Below are 25411 nucleotides of genomic sequence, written 5' to 3'. Positions count from 1 at the left end.
AGAGAAAGAAGCTGTTCCAAGGACACTAATCTGAAAACTCCAATAAAGAATGTTAGGAAATGCTGCCTTATTAGAGGCACGGCTGCTACTCATGAACCTTCTCTCCATGTGGGATGATCTTCCCATTTAAATCAATTTCCCTGAGGGATGCAAATGGACTAATACAGAAGAAAGTAGATACTTGGCTGGTCACCAAAGCGGACGACACCACCCTGGCCATGGGGGGCTGCACAGTCCAGGCTAGCGAGCATGACAACTGTCCGCGAAAGAATCCTGGCCTGGAATCGGGTGCCTGGGTTCTAGCTCCAGCTCAAATGACTACAGCACTGGAGTCCAAGATTTCTTCTCTGTCAGTGTTTGTCCATCCACTAAATAGATGGAAGAAAATTCTCTCTGCGTTTGTTTCTATCCAACAGGGAAATCACAAGTAAGTTTATGTTATGAGTGTACGTGTATACAGACACACAGACACACACACACACATTTCCCCCACTACTGAGAATCTGCTTTATGCCACTTCACTTTTATGAAAAACCTACATTAGTACCTGTTGTTGCTAACAAAGATATCGGTCAAAGAGAATTTTCCCTTTTATGAAATGGTAATTGCCTCTTTACACCATTTTAGTTTACAAAACGTTTCACCAAAATGCTCTACTTTTGGATAGCAGGGAAACCTGTATTTGTGCCCATGTTTACAATAAAAGAAGACATTCTTAATTCAATAGCATAAGCAAAACCTTTTTAAAAACTAGGCTGTTAAGAGATTTTATGCACTGAAAATGAATCCTCTCAAACTCAGATGAAACTTATACCAGATTTTTCAAAGATTCTGCAGTGCTAAAATAATGACTGCCAAGTTTTTAAGAGGTACTTATAAGCTAATACTGGTTTAACCTTAAAAGTCATTGAAATCGTACATGAAAAAAGGAGTCTAAATTTTTAAAACCCGTTATGATTTCTCCTCATACAGCTTCAAGACCACCTTCTGCATTCCTGTCCTCAGGGCTAGGTACAGAAAACTAACCTGTTCTCCATACACCAAAAATGGTATAAAAGCACTTTACATGGTCATAGGTGACCAACCTCTCTTCATCTTTTGTCAGACTTGTACAATAATTGTTACCGATTATCCTTAAGCGGCATACATTTTGTTCACGACCAACATTCTAAACTTTGTTCCATCGTGAGATAATAACATCTTCATGATTAGCAGCCTGTTTTCATTTTTCCTTACTTAGCTCTCTTCCCCAAACTGCTAAGCAACCCTTGCTTCTAGAAACTCTCCGACGTGGGCACCTGTGGGCTGAAATTAACCACGGCCCAGATGACTTCTCCTTCCTTTGCTGACTCGTCCTCCAACCTGCTCCTCCTAATTTTAGCTCCTCATTTTTCAACATGTGCCAAGGACATTCAAATAGCAGACATATTACTCATCACACATCTGAATACCAATTATCTATCGACAACCTCCAACACAGCACATCCTGAAATGTGATCCCGTCCAACTTACTGAGTGCGCATCCTGTTTGGCCACACCACCCCTTTGAGCCCCCTGTCTAAAGCAGCTGGCCATTGCTGCCGTCACAAAACCAAAAGCTTTATCACCCTTCTCCTACTTCCCATACCCCAGAGATAAGTAAATCTTGGGGATTTTTCTATTTCTTCCCTTCCTAAAATTTTTCTATTTAACAAAAAAATAAAACATTTTCACTTGTAATGTTTATTAATTTACAATAATATGCTGCATGGAAGAGAATACTGATGTTGGCCAGACAGTATATTTTCTTGCTATAGCAAAATCTACAAACAGGCCAATTATGCTACTCATTTCTTGGGCATGAACTCAGAGCAAAGGGAACTAGCCAGCTCAGCCACATTTAAACTTCAGCAAACTTAAGCTAAGATTACCAGATATACCTGTCGCTACCATACAAACACCATGTTCAGTGGAAGGTCTCACTGGCCCAGAGAGCTCCTCTCTCTAAGTCATGGCGTAGGCTCAGCCGTGGGCTTACCTCTTCCAAGTGTCCTTTTTCAGTGAGTCAGCGTCTCCACACAAGCACAGGCTATCTACCAGTCTTCTCAATCTCTCTACCACCTCTGCCCGCCGAGAAAGCTTTCCTAGATCATTCTGACCCACATGATGGGATGGAAAGAGTGTGGGCAAGAACAAGAGGCACTGTGCTGTGAAGACGAGAAACTGAACGTGACGGCTGCCCTCGCAGCCACACCCGGGGAGAGAGGGACGACCGCCAGTCACGTCAAACGGTCTCTCTAACAACCCGAGTCAAAAGGTAAGAGATTCCTCCTAAGCCGAAGCCGTAGTTGCTTGTAGGGGAAATAATATTTAGGTTAAACTGGTAAAAATAACAGTAAAAGAGAACAGTATAATATCACTATTCATTCACTTAGTTCTCAAACTAAACAAATTTACAATTTTCTATATTTCCATCGACGACATAAATTATTTATCAGTGTGAAGTGGCTCCCAGCATTTCAGTCCATTAAATACTTGAAGATATAAAATATTCTGCTCATAAAGAAAATAAACATAAAAATATATTTTAGGCAGGCAATTTAAAAGAATATATGCTCTGAGGATAGTGCCTGGCCTGTAATCCTCAACTGTTAAATGAATGACGAAGTGAGTTAGCTCATGTGCAAACCTTGCAGGTCTTCTGTTTCAGGTACTGCTTTGTCCACAGATGTACTGTCCACTTGGGAAGATGCTACAGATTCTGATAAAAGTGACTGATTTGATACAGGGCTAGAAAAGCAAAAATATGTAGATTTACAAAACCATCTCCATGCAGGAACAGTAACCAGAGTGACGTAATAAGTACGAGTTCAACATATCTAAGCACATCATTACAAGAATGAACACGGAGATACTGTTCTGTAACTTTGCATTAACCAGAGCGCCATGAACCCAGAGACCAGTTTGGACCAGAAGTTCATGGCGTTAGCAACAAGAGCAACAGTGAGTGGTCTCTGTGCATGAATTCACCACATGAACACTAGCTCGGCCACACTCGGCTTCAGGAGCCTGGGTACAACTCGGGAAAGGACGTGCCGGGCAGCGGAATTGGGTGTCCCCCATCACGAACTGGGGAAAGGACTAGAGTAGAAACGTAGACACTGGCCCCGGTTAGAACCCAGCATCTGAATTCAGGACGTTGCGGCAGGGGGGGGGACATGTTATGAGGAGAAATAAAGGAAAGTCTGTCTCAGAAGAAATGGGAACTTACAAGACACCTTCCCCGATCCTTCCCAATGTAAACACAAGCGGCCTCTTCTAACTAGTCAGTAGTGAGACAGATACAGCGTTAGGCTGGCTAACCCTACAGGGACTTGACCTCCTTCTCCTCCGCAGCACTGATCAGACAGAGGACACGTGCCTCCTCCATCACTAGCTTGCCGACCGGCACTCAGAGCCCGTGTCTTACCTTGGCTGCACAGATGCAGACGTGGAGTCTAGCGGTGACTGGGCATCCGGGACACTGTCGTCTGTGCACTGGACGGGTAAAGATTCAGACAGACTACTGACAGAAGCTGCTGCAACAGAACCACATTGCGTATTAGGGACTCTGTGCTCTGGGCATTCCAATACCTTGTCTAAAATAGAGAACACCTATACGTGAACTAGAGTAGACAAATCTTGTTTTACCACACCTATAATATGCTGCTTCATTACTTTTAAAATTTTTCAATAATTTTCCAATGGAAAAAAGGTAATTTAAACCAAGAAAGAAACCACACGCAAACTATATATATTAATAAACTATTTCTCAGGACTGCAGGTCACTCACACCCTTGAATTCACACACATCTTGCAAGTACTAGTGCACAAAGTATTTAAAACAAAAGATGGAGCAGTTGAGGCAAACATAAGTTCAGAATTGATATCTGTACTTAGCACGTTAGGTTATTCTTTTTCCCGTTCTTCATAAGGCAGAAATATAGATGGTGATTTAATTAAAAAACAATTTACATTCATTTGATCTTGGCCTTGAGAAAATTTGGAGAAATTCTGATTAAATGGTTCTAGCTTTTGGCTTGAACACGAAGCAACAATGAGAAGACCCCACACAGATTTTACATGAACTAAGTAACAGCCTTCACGGACTGCTACACCTCTGTGAGGCCCACACTCAGAATCCTCCTGGTCCTTCCAGTACAACCACTGACACAAAACCCATTTCCACAACCCCAGAAGAACCCCTGGACACCCAGAACTGAAGTGAGCCGGTGCTGAACGCCCCTTACTCTCAGTCACACTTACGGTGTACGGCTCTCTCTAAAGTCAGCTGGGGCCACCTGTAACCCACTCTTTCCTTCTACAACTATGTTGGCTTCAAAAGGCATCCCAGATAAAATAATCCAGGTCCTCATAACCCTCCCTCCTTTACACCTGACTTACCCAGATACCCCCATATACTCGAAGTCCTCCTGTGTTTTCGTAACAGAACAGAGCTCTGTAGCACACAAGTAAGGCTGTGGGATGGGTTTGTTCTGGTTATTTTCAATGGGTAAGGATACCACTGATAATGAAGACATGTAAGGAGGAATTTTCCTGATATGAATGCAGTAAATATAAGCACAATATGAGAGTAGGAAAAAGTATCCGGTGCATCGTGCTATCGAAATCTATCTCAATGATGAATACTACTGGGTTTGGACAGAATTACTTACCAGGTGGGCTTATTCTACCATTACTACTATTCTGTCTTTGAAGATGTTCTTTATAGCACACTGAACACATGCCATTTGTACGAGGGTTTCCATAAAATCCGCAGCCAGTGGAACAAAGCATAGGCACTTGGCTGTGATTAGTTTCTTGAGCCATGTTCCTCTGTTGCACACCTGAAATTTACACAGAATTAGTAAAGAATTCAGACACACTGCAGCCACACATTATCCACATTTGCTTTATACAATAAAAAACCGACATACACTCCTGCCCTAAATCATTCCATACACCTGTCTCAAGACCTAGGGCTAAGGTAGAGAGAAAAAATAATGACCAAGAAATACAAAACAAACTTTTATCTCCAACCTTCTCTACACAAGAAGGTCTGTACTGGCTCAGAAAATGTAAACAACTCTAGGGATAGGTCTGTTTCTGAAGACCCCACACCACCAGAACGTTAAGGAAAACCCTTCAAGGCTAGCTAGTTCAGTATGGAATCCTAATAATAAGAAATACATTATACGTTTTGCAATATGTTATACTATTAATTTCTAAGCATTAACACTTTTGCTCAAAGTTCCTTGAGCGTACCTGTATAATTTATTCTGTTTAAAAAGCATTTTACAGAATACCAAAGCTGGTGAAGACAGGAAGAAATGGGCAGAATGCAGGGGAAATGAGGCACTGGCCCAAACTTTCTGGCAAACAATTTAGCAATTCACTGTAAAAGCCTTACAAAACTGCCCTCAGAATCAGTCACTCCCCCCCTTCAGGGTATTCAACGGAACACATAAGGGTATAGTCAGAAGAAAAACCGACACACAAGGGATGTGGTCCACAGCACCACTGATAATGTTGGTAAATTTCAAATACATGCTCAACATCAGGAGAATGAGTTTTTTTCAAAAGTTATGGGTTATTAAAACATTTTAGTAGACTTTTTGGCGGAGGATAATGCTGATAACAAATGAAAAGACAAAACGTGAAATGTATATATGATATATTGTCAATCAGGACAAAGAGAGAATCTACAATCAAGAAGGACAGGAAAGAATGTATCCTAGGACGGCAAAGCTAATGGTGCTTTCTGATTTGCACATTTTTTGAACTTTTAAAATCCTCTTAAATAAAGGTACAACTTGCCTAATTGGGAACGAAATATTTACTTAAGATGAAAGAGCGGCCATGACACAGGGCTGTCTGGAAACCACACGCAGGCAGTCATCAATCACAGCAGATGGAAGAGCCCCATGTGCCACTTCTCCCACAGAGTGAGGGATCCTTTGGCATGAGTAACATGACAGAAGGTAATACCAGACTATTAAAACAAAACAAAACAAAAAAACCACAAAAAACCAAACCTCTCCCAAATGAAATGAAGGTTACTCCAAAAAGGGTGTATGTGTATTTAAAGATAAGTCTCTACAAAGACCCTAAGGGATAAGAACCACCAAAGGAGGACAAGGTTTTGCCACTAAAGTTGCCCTGAATCGATCAACAATGAAGGAAAGCATTCAACGTTTATCACTGACAGATTTTTTCTTTATGTAAATTGTTTGAAAAGACTGCTGGGGGGGGTGTACTTAACGCAAAAATCAGAACCAAGAACAATAATGCATTTGACAGGATTACAAAACAAGGCAACTGGTTTTGCATTTGCCTTTAAAAAGAACTTTCCTAAAACTACTGAGAATATTTACAACTTTAGCCTGGGAATACAATTTGGGATGTTGACAAACCTTTTTCTTATTCCATGATGGCAAATCACTTCAGAATCCAATCTTGGCCGCTCTGCTCTCTGTATGGGCTACTTTGGTAATTCTATAAATATACATATCAAATGAAAAAAAATAACAAAGATGGGATAGAAAAGCTACTGGCAAACATTCTGTGGGGATTTGTGGCCTCTGTTCCCGGGGGACAGTGTGTTTGTCTGGGGTTGGTTATCAGGGTAACTGCTCAGGGTCACGCATGTAGCTAAAACGTGATGGAGCTCAGACTCCATTCGGGCAGTCTGGCTCAAAGCTCTTGTTCTAAATCAGTATTTCTCCAAGTGCACTTCCGTGGACCCCTAGGGAGGTCAGAACCATTTTCCACGCTAACATTAACTGGCTATTTGCCCCTTCCACCATGTTGCCTTGTGCACTAGTGCTCACATGCCGGGAGCCCTATCAGGAGCCAAATCAGGAGAGCGGCCCCAATACTAGCTGTACCCCGCTCACCACACTCTCACAGCAACACAACCAACCAACTTCATTCCATCTTGAGCCTGAACACACGTCTTAGTAGTATTTAGGGTGACTGGAAGTCTGCAGAGTGTGCCTGCTGCATACAGAAGTGTGAAGAGGGCGGGAAGGAGAGACACCTGCTCAACTGCTCAGGCTGCAAGCTGCCCCAGTCACCTTTTTCAGGGAAGAGGTTTTGCATTTCAAGGAACAACTGGCAGAGTCTGGTTATTTAGACTTGTGTCTACAGCAGCCATTTTCTCAAAAATGAGCAAAGTGAGCCTGTCACTTCAAGAAAAATAACAGCATTTAATTGCCAAGGACCACATTCAAGGGAAAAAAAAAAAAAGCTTGACAAGTATCTCCAATTTGTAGAGTTTCTGATAAGATCAGTAGTGATATTGATGACATGTGAGTGGCTGGTACTGTATCAACATCTGCAAGATCTAAGTCAGAGAACCAGTATTTTCCAGTGACCAATGTATGATGGCACAAAATGATTCATCAACAAAGGATCCATTCAAAGTGAAAGACCAATGAATTTTCAAGTAATGGGACAAAAGTTTTTATATACAGTTTGAGATTCTAGAATGCAACTAACCCTTTAAGAAACTGCAAATTGCCAAGTTTTGGTATAAAATCTCTATTATCTGAAAAGGTTGTTAAAACAGTCCCTCCTTTTCCAAAGACCCATCCGTATGATACCAGTTTTTCTTTTGTAACAGATTAAATGCAGAACCAACTACGAGAATCTTGCTGTTCGCAAAAATGTCTAACGATGCCACTTTTCTCACTAAACCTTTTTGGTGGTGATGGCGGGGTGAGGGAAAGGATGGTTATTTTTAGTAAAATATTTTTTTAAAAAATTAATATTTTGGGGGCACCTGGGTGGCTCAGTCGGTTGGGCGGCTGCCTTTGGCTCAGGTCATAATCCTGGGGTCCTGGGATCGAGCCCCGCATTGGGCTCCCTGCTCGGCGGGAAGCCTGCTTCTCCCTCTCCCTCTGCCTGCCACTCTGCCTACTTGTGCTATCTCTCTGTCAAATAAATAAAAAAAATCTTTAAAAAAAATTAATATTTTGCAATTTTTCTCAGCTTTCATTTGTAATAAGATAAATATTACTAGGTATAACATACATAAATGAAAGTTCTTCAGGGTCCTCAGTAATTTTAGAGAATATGCAAGTCCTGAAACCAAAAATTTTTTAAATCCACTGCTGTAAACCATGCATTCCCAATGTAGACAGTATCACTTCAAGAGGACAAACACCAACTCTTTGGGTAAGGAGGCACACAAAATACCTCACTCTGTATGTATAAAACACAGATATACATAGAATTCATAAAGAGAAATACAGTGTATCTGTGGAATTAAAATTTCATGGAGGTAGAGGCCAATTAGGAAAAACTACTTTAAAAGGCTTTTGTCAGGGAAGAAATTAAAAAAAAAAAGAGAGCTTGAGAAACATTGTTCTAAACCACCATTATCCTCTGTTGCCTATTAATGACTTTACAATGGTATTGAGAAGGTGGGAATTGAAGGGACCTTCTCCAATGGCACAGATAAACCTTTCTTCAGCATCTGGCTGGCAATCACAAGCACCCAGAAAGGGAAATATTTTAGTTCTTTAAAAGAACAGTCACAGATAAGAATACGACCACCAAGCTTTTATTCACAATACCTGCTTCCAAACAATAAAATTCAAAAACATGCAGCACTAGCAATTTCCCCAAGCCAACTGCCCTGCACAGCAGCAAATTAACAATGATTTTTGTAAGTTGAGCTTTCTTATTAAAAAACAAAACAAAACAAAACAAAAACCCAACAATTATCATGGCAGGTAAAAAGCACAAAGGACTTCACAGGCTACATAAAAAGAAAATGAAAAAAAAAAGGACGTCATTTACTCATCTTTAGTACCTTTCTGTGAAGACTCACAAAAAGAACCACCACCATAAAAGGGTATCTTGGTTTATCCCAATGTGCAGTGGTAAAGATGGAGAAACCGAAGTCCCGCCTTCCCACTGCTGCACCTTCTTGGCAGGTAAGGACTCTGCAGGGCCATCAGTCTGGCACTAGGAGAGAAGAAGGTAAGGACTCTGCGGGGCCATCAGTCTGGCACTCAGGAGGGAAGAAGGTAAGGGAATGAGAAGGCAGAACAACTCCTTAACTGCCATACTGTGAGATTATAAAGCTACAAAGTCAAGGCAGTAAAGAATGAGATTATCAGACAAAAACAAAAGTTCACTAGCATGGTATAATTTAAAAACAAATGTCTATGAATTGCAGAAAATTCAGAAAATGTGGTTTCTGACTCTTACTATTTGTAATCAGAATAAGAGCCAATTCTGCTCTCTCCCGAGATGGTACTGAGCAGTTACTCAGAGCTGACTGTAGGTCAAGAACCATTTCTCCGGTTTTATTTCTCTCTGGAACCCTGTGCTGTTGGTGCTACTGATGTCCCTGTTTTAGAAATGAGGAACTGATATTCAAAGAGATTTAATAACTTGCCCAAGGTCACATATCTACGAAGCAGCTGGGTCAGTGCTTTTCTTTTATCTCCTAAAAAAACAAAGAGAATGACTTTCAAAGTCCATCCTGCCCCTACTAAACCTGTAACTTTGTGAGCATTCATGAATTCTTATTCTTTTCATTTAAAGATAATTTAAATTTTCACTCACTTATTCGACCTTAAGATATTATGCAGCTTTAATTAATTTAACCAAGCTCTTGAGAAAATTTGTTTTTCAAGTTTTTTTACCTAAGAAATTCTCGTTGGCATAAGAAACTCAAGATCAAATATTTTAAGACTGCAAAGAAAATTCATTACCAATTATTAAAATTCTGACAAAGGAACAGCAGTGAATAGATGTAACACAGACTCCATTATTAACTGCAAATACACCTCAATTAAACTTCCTTTCCTCTGTTTTGTGCCCTAGAGTTTTAGTCACCAGGTTCCCATCAGTTTCATTTTGAAATGTCCCATGCGCTTTTCTTTTCCATTCCAAATTCTGACGCTCATCACTTCACAGCTGGGTTAACCATTTTTTCTTTCTGTTTTGCTGCCCCTCCTACCAACCCATTTCTTTAAATTCTCCTAAAACGCCTAGTTCCCATATTACTTCTGTTTCATTACTGTAGAATTGCTCCAGAAAGGAGCACTAGACCTAGCCTGCATGTCCTATATAATCTATTCCAAGCAAGCCAGTTTCCCTAGAAAAGTGAGGTGCATGGGGTCAGGCTGGCTTCCGTCTGACCCCCAGCTCTGCCGTGTTTCTCACCTGTCACAGCCTGGACACATTCCTAAACTTCTGCAAGTCTCAGCTCCCCAGGAGGCTGCCCATAGCTTGTATAACCAGATGAAGTCAGGTAACGTATCCGGGAAGTCCGGAAGCACAGACAGAGCCTGGCACCCAGCAGAACTCAACAAGCGCTCTTCCTCTGTGGCTCCTGAAGGCCCAGGGCCCTCCACCCTTGTCTGCTGGAAACGGAGAGCTCCCACTCTGCCACACTGCCCCTTTCGTGGTGAATGCCCTCTGCTCCTGCACTCTGCCTACAACCGTCTTGACCGCAGGATCTGTTCCAATCCTACTTCTTCGGGGTCCACTTCTGCCCAACCTCGATCCCCCGCTGCTCTCTCCCTAAAGAAGCATTCATCCTTTTGCGGCACTGCAGCGGGCCATCACTCAAGCGCTTTCCAGCGGACACAGCATTTCCCACTAAGCTCTGAGTTTCTTCTTCAACACCCCCCCCTTTTCAGGATTTTATTTATTTGAGAGAGAGAGCATGAGCAGGGTGAGAGGCAGAGGCAGAAGCAGACTCCCTGCAGCAGGGAGCCCGAGAGTGGGGCTCGATCCCAGAACCCTGAGATCATGACCCGAGCTGAAGCAGACGCTCAACCAACTCAGCCACTCGGGTGCCCCCAAACCCCCTTTATGCCTAATATGAATCCCACAAAATATTTTCTTGAGTAAAGACATTTCACTATTGTTAGAAGTATTCATGTCAGGCAAAAAATGGTTGTTTTCCATGGAAAAGGGGAGTAAACACTGGTGAGAAGTGTTTCACACCCAGTCCTCCTCATTTATATATTGAAGCTGTCCCTCAGCAAGAATGACCAACAGTCCGAGCCAGCTGTAAAACACACGGATGTTTCTTCATTTCATTGCCTCTCTCCCTCCTCTGGAGAGAAATAGGTTGGAAATAGAATTTATAATGAGTTCTTCCATAGAAGTTGTGAACTGGCAAATGAGTGAAATCTGACCCACAGCCATGTTTGGTTTGCTAGCACATATTAATTTTTTTTTTTACAGTTAATTGTTAGTATTCAAAAATTAGGGGATGTGAGGCGCCTGGCTGGCTCAGTCAGCGGTAGCGTGGGACTCTGCATCTCAATTCAAGCCCCACATTGGGGATGGAGTCTACTTCAAATTAAAAAAAAAAAAAAAAATTAAGGGGATGTCACATAAAAATTCCACACTTCTAGCTTCTCCTAAAAAACAGCAAGACCTGACAACAGTGGACTCGCTCCCTAAATTAAAACCCAGCAGCTAGGGGCCCTATCAGAGCCTGTGCCCTCAGCCTGAGGCCACCTTCACTTTCAGCCGCCTGGTCAGCCTTACAAGCGTCAGAGTTTTTCATTTCTAGGTTAACACCTATGACCTCTTCAATTTGGGGTCTTTACTAGTAAGTTCAGAAAAAAAAATATTACGTGTTGGGTTAAATAAGGGTGCACACTAAACTCTGAACCAGTACTACAGGCACAAAGTGATAAGACAAGGTTTCCCCCTACCCGCTGCCTTTTTAATCACTGGAGTATCACTCGGAATTGGCTAATTATCTTTGTAATTACATCAAATGGAGAGCCCAGAAAAGGGCAAAATAGAATTTATGCCAGACTTTTTTTGTTTTAATAATACTCAAAAGAGGAACACTCATCCTGGCATAGGTGCTTGAGATTATATTTCTTGAGGCACACAGTAATTCCCCGAAGAGTTATGAGCACGTGGATCTACCAGCTATCACATGGGCAACATACCTATGTCCTGGAGGTCAAGAATCTTTGCAGAGATGACCAAAAAAAAAATATTGGGAAAGTTCATAAAGCAAATAGATCAGAAAGTAGGACTTGATATAAACTACCTGGATGAATGCTACTCACTCTGATAAAAGCATAGAGACTTTGGACTGGGGTTCCTACTGTACAGAGGCTGCTTTGTAGTTGTGTCTCTGTACAGAGGCCCCCCATGCCCCAGGTCAGCTTGTCCTTCTTGCTGTGGCTTTTGGGTTGACAGAAAGGCACCAACCAGCTCACATGAGGGTACTGTCGTTGGGGGCACTATATATTCATTCTTTCCCAGCAAATAATTAACTCATTTCCAACAGACTAGGTTATATGGCTTTCATTGGCTGCATTCCACACAACAATGTTTAAATCAAGGGTTGTCAAACTTTCCTATAAATGACCAGACAGTAAATATTTAGGCTTCATAGGCCATCCTGTCACTGTCAACAACCATTCAACTCTGCTGTGTCCTGCAAAAGCAGCCAAGCGGGACCTAAACCAACGAGCATGGCTGTATTTCAAAAACACTATGCTATGGCCATAAAAATTTGAATTTCATAGAATTTTCACATCACAAAATGTTACTCTTCTGATTTTTTTCCCCAACTACATAAAAATATGAAAACCATTCTTAGCTCTTGGGCTGAACAAAAATAGGTGACAAGCTCAAAGTCTATCAACTTCTCCATTAAACGAGCAGGTGACTTTAGGGTAAGCATCACTACAGATGAGGCAGGGAGGCCAGGCAGACACGGGACTCCAGCAGAGGTACTTAACTGTGGGATTCCGTAATCCAAACTGAACGTAAACATTAAGTATTATCTGCTCTTGCTAAAGTCTCATCTCTTAGTTAAGTATATGTTTACCAGCCAGGAAGGGAAAGGGACTAGAAAAGGCAGTCAGTCTCTCATCTACACCTGTATCCTCGGGTGTGGTTTATACAGAGAAGTGCAGCGCCGATGCGAAAAGTGGCAGAAATGTTCTTGGTACAAACCCACCTCTGCTTAGCACGCGGTCTTCTAGGTCTTCTACTTAACATGGTATCTGAATAATTACATCACCCAGTAGCTACACCTGGAAGACACCTGTACTCCTGAAATGGGTAGTTCTGGTCTGCCTAGCACGTTCTTTCCTCAGCCCTTCAGATAAGAGAACCTCTTCTGTTTGGCAAGAACATGTCATTTGCATGGGGCAGGCCTAGCTGCCCCTCTCTGGGACAAGACCTGTCCCAGAGGTGGGTGCGTGACTCCTGCTGGGCCAGTCCTCCCTGGGTTTTACTGATGCTGCTGGGAAAGAGGCCGACAATGTACACCTAGGTGCAGCTGGGGCCCTCTCTGTCATAAGGGAGTCTCTACAAGACAATTAAAATAGGGTAAGCAAAGTCAAAATGGGTAGGGAGGGAGAAGAGAGCCAGGATCGAACGGGGACTTAACTCTGGTGTCCACCTTGCTGAGTGCAACTCCACCTCTCAGACTTCCCAGTTGTGTGAGACAAATCCCGCTTCGGCTTTAGCTCGATTTGGGCTGTTGTCACTTGCAATTCAAAGTCCTTAGGGATGTTAGAATCCGGTACCCTTATGAAACCCCTCCAACTTAAGGGAGTAATCAGTGCATACCAAAATGAAGGTACTCCATTAGTCCAAGTGAGATGTCGTAGATAGTAAAAAAACAAAACAAAACAAAACAAAAAAACCTACCTCAACAATTCCCAGTGCCTATTGTTCTTTTCCCACATAGAAAAACATACGAGTAGGGGAGGGGGGTGGGGGTGGGATAAGTGGGGGACGGGCATGAAGGAGGGCACGTGATGGAATGAGCACTGGCTGTTACATAAGACTGATGAATCACTGATCTCTACCTCTGAAACTGGTAATACACTGTTAATTGAATTTAAGTAAAATTAAAAAAAAACACATACAAGTCCCATATGTAAAGCTTAAACCTTCACAAAATGAACACCATAACTGGCGCCTGCATAAGAGCCAGAACACCACCAGTACCCTCCAAATGCTTCCTCACACCCCTTCCCAGGTATTACCCTTTCTCCCAGTCACTGTGCCGACTTTGAAAGTAGCTCTTCCTGCTCTCCAACTTTTATAAATGGAATTGCAGTGTATACACATTGTTTCTGAGCTTCAACCAGGCTAACTAACGTGTCTAACTGTAGTCCATTCAAAATTCTTCTTTGCTATCTAGAATATTTGACTATATGAATAAACTGCTATTCATTCTGATGTTGAGAGGGACTGGGGACTTTCCAGTTTAGGAGTACGACAAATATTGCTGTTTTGAACATGACTGCGTGTGCCTTTTGATATACCAGGAGTGTCGGGTCACAGGGCACACACATATCCCCCGCTTTTCGAAGGTTTGTGTCCTGTCACTCAGCTTTACGAAAGATTTACATTAGTACCTGTTTTCTTTGAGAAATCCAAGATGATTTTTGCTTTTATAAGAAGAGGCACAAAGTGGAAACTGCTCAGAGTTTACTTCGGAGCAAGCTATTGCAGGCGCAGTGAGCACACCCCGCCCCGTCATGAGTGTGGCCCCCCCTGAGCCCCTTCCCCAACAACCATACTCAGTACCTCGGCATCCAGCCACCACGGCCTGGAACTGCATCTGTGAGCATCTGTGCTTCATCTTGGTTTATGCTGTGTACGCGTTAGCAATGTGTCCTGAGGTACCAGAAAAGCCTAAGCGAGATGATTTTCTGGGTCTGGGAATGCTCCAAGATTCTTCCATATAAATTAATGGTAATGGCTTCTTCACTGTAGCCTATTCAGCTTCCAGAAGGTTTCGCAGGCATGCTCCACTTCTGGACAGTGGGGAAACCTGCACGTATGTTCATCTTTGGCAGGTACTACACCAGTTTCCCAAAGTGATCATGCCAATCTACACTCTGCTGGCAATGAAAGAGCATTCCAGTTACTCCGCATCTCACCAGTCTGGGGCACAGCCTGCTGCACTGGGCTGAACGGTGGCCCCGGACGCGTCTATGTCCTAACCCCTGGAACCTGTGAACGTCACCTTCCAAGAGGGGGAGCTTCCCCTGGATTTCCTTGGTGGGCCTAAACTGCAGGAGTCAGAAGGAGTTCTGACACAGACACATGGAGAAGGGGGTGCAGAGAGACAGGCAGAGGCCGGGGTGATGAGGCCACGAGTCAGGGAACACCTGCAGCCACCAGAATCTGGAAACAAGGAAAGCGTTCTCTCCAGGAGCTTCTCTGCAGGGAGCGTGGCACTGCCAACACCTGAGCTTGGACTCTGGGCCTCCAAAACTGTGAGAGAATAAACTTTCGCTGTTTCTAAGCCTCCAGTTTGAGGTAACCTGTCATGGCAGACCTGAGAACCAATGCATGTGTCTTTCTAAGTGCGCTCACAGATGTGCAGCGATGCCTCAGCGGTCTTGTGCTTCCCACTGTCACGAAGACTACGGCAGCCGAGCATGTCTGCATGTGCTTACTGGCCAGTTGGGGGTCCTCCTGTGTGAAGTGCCTATTGAAGGTTTCAGGCATCCTGTTGGACTGTTAACAATCCTGGTAAAAGGCTCCTTATGTTTATGCTCAGTGATTTAATAAGTCTGTGCTTACGGCACGGTCACGAAGATGTCCTCTAGCCTCTCAATTTCAGTACCTTACCTCTCACTATCAAGTCTGCAATCCAACTGGAGTTGGGGTTTTTGCAGGGCACGGGTAGAGATTCCGATTCATGTGTTTCTGTATATGGCTACCTCATTAGTCTAAAACCATTCATTAAAGAGACCGCCCTTCCCAACTGCACCGCAGCCTCACCTCTGTCCACACACTGGGCACCATGTATGTACCGAGCCTCTCCCAGGCAATCACCCCTAGTCCCTGCACTCTTCAGTCTGTGCTGTTCTGAACTACTATAGATTTTGGATATCTGGTATTAGCTCAGGTTCAAATATCTAGCATGGGTTTTATTCTTCCTCAAGACTGTGCTGCTTATTCTTGGCTCTTTGCATTTCCATACAAATTTTAGATTTGCTTCATCAATTTCTATTAAAAAAAAAAAAAAAAGGCCTGATAGGATCATGTTCAATCTCCAGATGTACAGACTACAGCATATGCCTCAATTTATTTAGGTCTCCTTTCCAATGCGCTACGGTGCATTAGTGTTCATGAAGACATTAGTGTTCATTGTTAGACATTCCTAGGTAAGTGATGGGTTAAAATCAACTCTAAGTGGTATCTTCTAAAAAAATCTCGTTTTCTACTTGTTTGCCAGTAGCCTTCAGGGTGGCCCCAGTGATCCCCAGGCCTCCTGGTATTCAGGCCCTCTGTAGCCCGTGCCCTACTGTGTCAGTGTTGATTTGGACAGTCAACAGAATGCTGCACAAGTGATGCTATACCAGCTCTGACGTAGTCACAGAAGACACTGTGGCCACTACCTTGCTCTCTCCCCCTCTCTGATCACCACTGGGGAGGCCGGCTACCATGCTGAGTAACTGAGGCCTCTGGCCAAGAGCTGTGTGAGTGAACCTGGGAGCCAATCCTCCAGCCCTGCTTCGTCTTCAGAGGACTGCAACCTCACTGGAGACCCAGAGCCAGAACCACACAGCTCTGCCATCTCCTTATTCCTGACAGAAACTGTGTGAGATCACCCACTGGCTGCTTTCAGTTGTAAGTTTTGAGGTAATTTGTTATGTGGCGACTGATAACTAGTAGCGTGACTTGTACGTAAGTCCCCTGGCTTCTGTTCCTGTCCTCTCCAGTCTATTTTCAACATGGCAGCCTGTGATCATGTTAAGATCCAGAGCACATCTTGCTTGCCCAAAATCCTCCAATAGCTTTCCAATTATCAAGAGTAAACGCCAAACTCCTCACCATCATCTGCTCCCTCACTTCCTGACCATACACATGGCCAGCTACACCAGGTCTGCTCGTGTCTCAAGGACTTCGTACTTCTAACATCCACCCCCCAGACATCCTTACGAGCAGGCTCCCTCACCTCCCTCAGGTTTTTGTTCAACTGTCACCCTTTCGGGGAGGGCTTCCCATTATCACTCTATTTAAAATCGCCCCAGCATCCTTTATTAGCGCCTTTCCAGTTTTATTTTTCTTCAACGCCCTTAATTTCAATCTTAGCTTACTATTAAATTACGCTTATTTCGTCTGTCTTCCCCCTAACTAAAAGGACATCTCAGTAATGGCAGGGATTTTGTCCACTTTGTTCACTGCTGCTTAATGTTTGGCACAGGGTAGGCATGCAGTATTTGTGGAACGCACGCACGAACGAAGCAGCCTGCCACCTTGCCAGCACACAACCCAGAGTGCTCAAATATTTACCCCAAGGCAAGAAACTGGAATAAACTCTTCCTAAAAAAATGGCATTTGCTGTTTAAGAGACCTAGGTCTGCCAGCAGGAGACACTACATATGGTCATGCAGTGTGTGCACCGAACAAAGATGGCTGGCCTCATGCTCCAAGCCTGTGGATGTCTTTTCCAATTTAGTCTGCTCAGAGAGGGCTTAATTTAGCAATCTGCAGACCAAATGTAGTAATTTTATAACTAAACTTAAGCTGCCCTCAATTTTATGTTCTCAAACTGACCTAGGTTCCACATCGCATACCTTAAAGAATCAAGACAGTTACTATCTGCACAAAACAACCCAATCTCATTTTGCAAAAGGTGGGGAGGCGACCCACTCATATTTTCCCACTGGCCTCCACATTCATGGGCTTTCATTAGCTTTTCTTCTCCAAAGGACTAATACAAAATACGATCTTTATATATGCAAGATCCATGTGCAAAACCACTTTTTAAAATCCTCCCCTCTTTGACCTTGAAGCTTATAATTCAATCATGCAGACTGCACCTCATCCTCTTCCCCAACCCCTTCTCAGGACACTCTTCCCCTAAGGCAAATCTCTCATTTAGCTTCCAATATTTGTAAATGAATCTCTCTCCCAGATTTCTTCTGTTTAATATGGCCAACCTCCACATTTAAATCTCTTCTGTTCCCCTGAAACTCTGTACAACTCTTTTTATATGAAGAGCTAGCTTTACTATTTCATTTTATTAAACATTGTTTATACCGTGTTTTCTGTACCAAACACTGTTGTGAGTACTTTATACAGATCCACTCCTTTAGTCCTCAGAACGAGCCTACGAAGTAGGTACTGTCGCTATCCTTCTTCCACAGATGAGAGAACCGAGGCCTGGAGGGGTCAGGTCCACGGCTCCAGGTCGCACAGCTGGTTAAGGGACAGAGCTGAGCCACCCCAGGCTCTTTATCGGTGGTTCCCAATGTTTATCTTCAGACCCCTGGGGACCCTGGAGGTCCTTTAGAGGTCCAGGAGGTCAGATGGGAACTTGCTGTTGGTCTTGCTACCGTGCTGACAGGCCGTGGAAGAGCAGCGGGGGCCAAACAGCCAGAGCCTCCGTAGGACAGCACGTGTCACACTCTCCTGCTCATCACCATGGTCTTCGTCCATATACTCTCACAATAAGAAAAGGCCACTTTCACTTCTGAGTATTCTTGATGAAGCAATAAATCTATTAATGTTATTCAATCTTACTACAGATTACACTTCCTCGTACTCTTTCTTGCTGACACACTGGCACCCCAGAGCAAAGTCTTCCTCTGCCCGCTTCCCTGACACACGCCCCGTTCAAGTCTGCCCTGGGACACAACCTGGGCACATAGACCACTACTCCGTGTCTCATCTCAAGGAAAGGCTTAGTAAGGAAACACATCTACACCAATTCCAGGAAAAGAATGGACAGTGACTTATAGGAATCAACACTGTTCTTTAATATGAACTGAAATACGAACGATGAGTGGATAATATGATAAGGACTGAGAGTAATGTAGAAAAGAAAAAACATATTAAATACACAAACCAATTACTTAGTTTGTTCAGGCTTGTATCCCCCGCAGTGCAGATTAGGGGTTGCTAAACTTTTTTTCTAAAGGGCCCAAGAGTAAATAATCTAGGCTTTGCGTACCCTATGATAGTCTGTCGTGGCTACCGAACTCCACATTTGTAGTGAGAAAGCTGCTGCCAACATTATAAAAATGGATGGGCATAGGTGTGTTCTAACAGAACTTTTATTTATAGAAAGAGGTGGCCAAAAGGGTTTGTTTGTGGGCCACAGTGTGCCAATCCCAGTTCTAGATCAAATGCCAGGCACATAGGAAATTCTCAGATAGATGCTGGATGAACAAATGAATGATTTCCAAAATGTTTTAGGTGGACTATTATCAGGAAAGATATAGCAAAATTATACAACAGTAAGTCCGTTTTACTTTCTTTTGCCACAGCTCTTCGGACAAGGCTGTCCTGCTTGATATACTTATTGTGGTGCATACTGATCTACCAGGAACTATTAAGACAGAAGTTATGATCTGGTTCTGCTCTCAAGGATCAAAAGATGTATAAGGACAGGAATATTGGTATGTGATTTTTTTTTTTTAAGATTTTATTTATTTATTTATTTGAGAGAGAGAATGAGGGAGACAGAGAGCATGAGAGGGGGGAGGGTCAGAGGGAGAAGCAGACTCCCTGCTGAGCAGGGAGCCCGATGCGGAACTCGATCCCGGGACTCCAGGATCACGACCTGAGCTGAAGGCAGTCACTTAACCAACTGAGCCACCCAGGCGCCCTGGTATGTGATTTTCACATACCTGCACGGACGTCACATCTAATTCCAAAATTACAATTAGCCCTATCAGCCGCAAAAAACCAAAACGCTAATAAGCAGCACCAAAAATACCGTTTTAGTATTCTCCTTTCATAGAGGCTTTAAAAAAAATAGATGCTTAAAATAATTGCAAGATAGTCCAGAAGTTGATTTTTCCTTTTCAGTTAAAACGCAATACCTTGGGGAGAGGGATAACAAATTTATCGTGAGAGGAGGCATAACTCTGAATCACTGCAAAACAACTGGAGCGACACAGGACAACCTGACATGTAGTGTGGCACAGTGGAAAGAACAAAGAACTGACTTAATCTTAAAAGCTGGTTCTGATTCTGCCACCCTCAACTCAGATAAATGGTCAGTCTCTGGTTCCTCATGTTAAAATTTAGTGATAACCTGTCTTTTTTAACTTACAGGACTTGGGGAAATCAAATGAGACCATGATTGTGAAACACTTTATGACCCGTAAACAGTAACAGAAATCTCTGATTCAGTGGCTTTGTACAGTCAACCCCCTGCTGTCCACACTCGAGGGAGGGCTGCGGTGTCGGGTGCTTGGTGGTCATCGAGCCAAGACTCCTCACCTGCTCACAGCTAATGGCGGGCCGGCACACGAGAGGCGCCCTCACCACTGAGAGGGACTGCCTGCTGGCAGATCTCTGAACACCCCCGTCAATGCCATACGACCAAGAGTCCATGAGGCCACATGACCTTCTGGACCAAAAGTGAGAGGGAATGGTTTGTAAAAACTCCTCTCAGAAGTTCATGAAAGGACACACTGGTTATTGTGGACAACTGCCAATGAAGAATTCACTAAGGGCTTATCCTTAGTAACTCCAAGTGTGGGGGAAGGATAACAGCAAGGATGTGGTCTTACCAGGGCAGCGAGTCCCATGTGCCCGGGTCAGAGGAAGGTGGGAGCGGCTCTGCATGCAAACCTGCAGGCCATGGGAAGCCTATCCCAAACTGCATTTAGGGAACAAGAGTTTATTTGGAAGTATATGCTCTCTCTGGTTAAACAGAGCTATTTAAAAGTTATGAAATTTAATTGTAATTTAAATTATGAAATTATTCCCAAGAGCAATTTCCTATATTAATATGTAACATCATAATCCCAAAATACATTTCTATGGTTATTTGGTAAAAATATTAATATAGAAAGGCTGAAATCAACTATAAAATAAACTGCAATCTTAAGAATTATAACCTTCTGCTTTACTGTAAGATTAGTAATGCAAATTCCAATGCTTAAAATAATTCTGAAAAAAAGATGCACGGTCACTAATGATACTTAGCTATGGTTTTTCTCAAAAATATTTTATAAATAAAAATCTACCACCCATTCCACCCTCAGTATCCTACCCACCAGAAAAAAAAAACCAGATCCTAAGGAATGTGTCATCATGCTGATTTAAGTGTTATCTTCAAGCACTTTAAATTAACTATCCCCAATGACCTAGGGCTACACGTTAAGTCTACTCACACAGTTGAGGTTGATGGGCAAACAGCTGTCCTGTATCTTGAGACACACATTAGACTCCTGCCTTCCCTAGCCTCATAAGCAGCTACTTAAAGTTTGAGTTTTATGCAAGAAAACATTGTAAAGCCTTCAGTGTTTTACTGCAGCAGACTTCAGATTCATTCCTGTAACACATTTAACACGAAACAGAGTTGAGACAGTTAAAATTGACTGTGTACATTTTAATTGTCTAAAATTTTAAGGAGTGTTTTCACTATTATAGCTACATAAAAAGGGTTGTTGAGGTAAAATTAAGAAATAAAAACATTTCACTTGGTATTTGACACCCATGTATAATATAGCAATATGTAACTATACCATATGGATTTTTCTTTACCTGGCCCCAGGCTAGGTGAGCAAGAATTACTTTTTATATAAACAAAATAAGCAAAACTAGGTCTTTTTCTGCTTCTCTAAAGTTTAATTTATTTAGCATAAACAGCCAGAACTAAAGAACAACTTTTACAAACAGTCAATGGGGATGACTTCAGTGTCCCCAAGAATATCCCTTGGGACCCTGCTGGGTAGGGGGAATGAGATCCTTGGTACTGTTTCGATAGAAATAAGAGCCAGGTTTCTGACATTTACTATGAAAGATTACAGTACATTTTCCCACAGATTCAAATTTCTATAGTAGCATTAATTTATCCAGCGTTAGAAGGCTTGTCTGGAAAACAGAACTGCATCCAATCAAAATGTCCTAGAATACGCGGGTAACTACTTCCCCTACATGTATCACATGGATCTCAAATTTCTACAAAAAAATTTAGGAAATGCTTTAGCACTTCACAGAGTAAACTTACTATTTATAATAGCAACATGGTTTAGAAATACCATGGGAAGTATCCTAATACTCAAATTTCACTAATTTTTAAAGTATTACCTAACAGTGAAATAAGCTACTGCACATTTGCTTTGCTATAAAAGACAAATGTTTATTTACATTCTCCTTATACTGTGCATATAAATGATTTAAGAAATAATTCAAGCCTCATAAAAGCTGTAACTTGATGGAGTAACTGTCACACGAGTTGAAGTATTTGTCCAAGAGTCTCCCCGTGCTGCAGCAGAACTTAACTTTCTGAGTGAGCCTACTGTCAAACACAATAGCTAACAAGTGAATGGTACCAATCTCGGGTTGTAAAACAAGTTTGCTTTCTGTACGATAACAGTAATAAACATCTGATGAGTGAGGACGGTTTAACAGGCCCCATCCTGACAATTTTACATGCACACTTAATCCTCATTCCACCCTAAAAAGTGGGTGCAGTGATTACCAACTCTTTATAGATTATGGAACTGGAGAGTCTGGAGATGCTAGAAACTTGTTTAAGATCACAGAGCTAGTAAGAGGCAGAGATAGGCCTTGAATCCAGATTTACTGGTCTCCAAAGCCTGGTGCTTCGGGCATCAAGCTAGATTACAGGCAACAGCAGTCCAGGGTCCTGATGAACCACACCCAGAACGGGAATGCAGACAGGGCTCCCCTGGGAAGGGTGGCACTGATGAATGAGTGCCATCATGTAACCAACAGGATGGCTAAATTCAGGAAAGCCATCTCTCACAAGAAACAACAGTGAGTAACCTAGAGAAAAGACAAAAAGGAATGCATTTTGAAGGGTTCTTAAAGAGGAAAAAAGAGCAGGCTTATCTCATGTGGTGCAAAAGTACAGAATTTGAAACTGTGTGCCAAGTCTCAGAAGACAAGTTCCAGCTCAACACAAGACACTTTCTGATGCTAAGGAATCCAACAGCTGGAACAGACTCCCTCCTAGATTACTGAGTCTGTGCAATTCAATACTTGAACCTCAACTACCACAGTAATAACTGATTCAACCAAAATGACCAAAGCATGCTGTAATTCTTGGTGGATGCAGGTTTGACAGGGAATTGTGTATATCGAGTCTCAAAGTTACTTCCCCACACACGGCTTATTACGAAAGGAAAAATAATAATCCTTTAAGTGGAAGAACCTGGCAGATACCACATCAACCAAAAGATCAAAAGTGAGTATCACTGATAACAGGACAGATGGACATGCTGCCTCCTGACGCGATGCACGGAGGAGCACGCGTCGCTAGTGGCGCATCCCTGCCAACACTACAGTTCCTAAATTTAATCACAAGGACACATCGGACGAACCCAGACTGAGGGGATTCTGTAAATAAATGGTCACTCTTCAAACAATGTCAATGTCCTAAAAAGACAAGGAAAGGCGAAAGAAGTGCTCCTGACTCAGGGAAATAAAAAAGCATGATAACTAAATGCAGTAAGTGATTCTGGGCTGGATCCTGGACTGGAGAAAAATTAATGAAGGAAGGACATGTCGGGAAAAATAGAGAAACCTGAAAGTGGACTGTATTAGAGAATTCTATTAGATCAGTGTTAAATTTCCTTTATTTGATAACTGAACTATCTTTGAAAATACAAGAATGGCCTTGTCAGAATACGTAAATATTATGTGGTAAAGGGACAGGATGCACACAACTTATGGTCACACAATTCAGAAAAAAATAATACGACAGAGAATAAGAGTGAATGTGGCCAAGGGTTAACAGTGGGCGAATCTTGCCAAGGGGTATATGGGAATTATTTGTATTATCAATGTAACTTCCTATAAACGTGAAATGATTTCAAAATAAAACCTGAGAAAAATAAATATTTGAAGCTGATGTTTCTAAGGATTCTGAATACCTAACAAGTGGATCATTTTCCCAATCTGATCTCCATATACTCAAAGTCCAATCCAACAGCAATCCAAAGTCATCTTTGATTACCTATGTGGTGTTCGGGTTTAAAACATCCAATGTTGAGGGCTGAATGACACATGCCTTTCCACACTGATGCCAAGGTGTGACTCTGTGGATCTGAGTCAGGTGCATGTCTGCCTCCTCCCAACCTTGTTACCCTCCTGCAACCTTCCCCAAACCACACTGCAGTTAGAGAAACAGACCTCTCCCATCAAGCAACTGCTATTCTTCAACTGGGAATACAGCAGAAGGGGTGCCTCCTTGCTAAGAACTCCAAGTCAATTTCTGCTTATGCCAGGCAGCAAAGCAGAACCAAAGCAGGAGATGAGTGATCAACAACATGTGAGGGAAACAGTAAAGCAAACGTCCCTCCCCAAATAAAACGATAAAGCCAATAAAAAGCTGACAAAGCACACATTCACTACAGAGCACCTGGAAAAGACAAGCTAACAGAATGTTAATCACTGAGAAGCTAGCCCCCAAATGGGTAATACACAAACATGTTAGTGACATGAAGCCATAAAATAAAGAGGAAAAAAGGGAGAAAACAGCGAAAGGGAACATGAAGCAAGTGTGAGAAAGGCCCCACACGAGCACACTTGCTAACACCCAGCTCGCCTTCCTCCCCAGTGTCTTCACGTCTTTTCCCCCCATCCTTTCACTTCGATTCAGTCTTCTACTGTCCTCTAGCGCACCTACTGGAGGGTCTCTGGGAGACTCACAGCTATGGGAACACAGCTCAGACCACAGTGTAACGGTTTGCATCTTAGAACCATACTCCTGTTTTTCTTCCCTTGCTTGTTAAGAGACACAGAACAATAGTCTCTCTATTAGGAAAAATCTTACAAACAATTCATTTTGGAAAGGAGTAGAATGATAGCACATATCACTAGCTCATAGTCTAACAAAGAAGGCAGGAATTGGAGGGGTAGATAGCCAGCAAATTTAGAAAGTCAAGGCTGAACAAAGATGACCCGGGAAGAAGGGATGAATTCTAGTCTCTCATACTCAATATACGCCCCATTAGGTATGAGCTGTGGCACAGTATTTACTTCACTTTAGCTGATTCCAGATCAGCTGTTATAGAGCTGTGGTCCTCTTCTGGGCAGGCTCTCTATCAGATTAATCTCTGTAACCCAACAGCAAACACTACCTTGTTTGAAGAAGGCACTTTAATAGGCCCTTACAGAATGCCTAACAGCCAAACAGGCAAAGGTACTTCATCCCGACCCCATCCCTGTGTTCGATCCCATTTTCTCAGGCAGCACGTTTTCAAATCCTCTGTCCACCGGATCTATACGCTAGCTTTCTAAATCTCCCTCCAATCTCAATTCAAATTCCAGTTTCTGAATGCTGCACGTTGATGCCCTTTTTTTTTTTTTTTAAGATTTTATTTATTTATTTGAGAGAGAGAGAATGAGACAGAGAGCACGAGAGGGAAGAGGGTCAGAGGGAGAAGCAGACTTCCTGCTGAGCAGGGAGCCCGATGTGGGA

General features: G+C 42.7%; 1 protein-coding gene across 15 annotated transcripts in view; it reads right to left on the bottom strand.

The window, feature by feature from the left end:
- The window catches only part of ZFAND6 (zinc finger AN1-type containing 6), a 67250-nt gene that overhangs the window by 8813 nt on the left and 33026 nt on the right, over window positions 1-25411 (bottom strand). For 7 of the 15 annotated variants that reach the window (XM_025892990.2, XM_073882152.1, XM_025892989.2 and 4 more), the window contains 3 exons: window positions 4695-4865; window positions 3449-3557; window positions 2669-2769 (listed from right to left, as the gene is read on the bottom strand). In XM_025892990.2, the coding sequence (XP_025748775.1) occupies window positions 2669-2769; window positions 3449-3557; window positions 4695-4848 (364 nt within the window). In that variant the 5' untranslated portion in view covers window positions 4849-4865. Of the gene's footprint in view, window positions 1-2668; window positions 2770-3448; window positions 3558-4694; window positions 4866-6431; window positions 6457-9427; window positions 9453-21131; window positions 21293-25411 lie in introns of those variants that run through there. The other 8 variants (XM_025892993.2, XM_073882146.1, XM_073882149.1 and 5 more) reach the window with 4 other exon arrangements.

Source organism: Callorhinus ursinus, unplaced genomic scaffold, assembly GCF_003265705.2.
Source record: "Callorhinus ursinus isolate GAN/ISIS: 27379988/994484 unplaced genomic scaffold, GSC_fseal_2.0 scaffold45, whole genome shotgun sequence".
Lineage (NCBI taxonomy): Eukaryota > Metazoa > Chordata > Mammalia > Carnivora > Otariidae > Callorhinus > Callorhinus ursinus.
The sequence above is the reverse complement of the archived record's forward strand: the minus strand, read 5'-3'. Positions and strand labels throughout refer to the sequence as shown.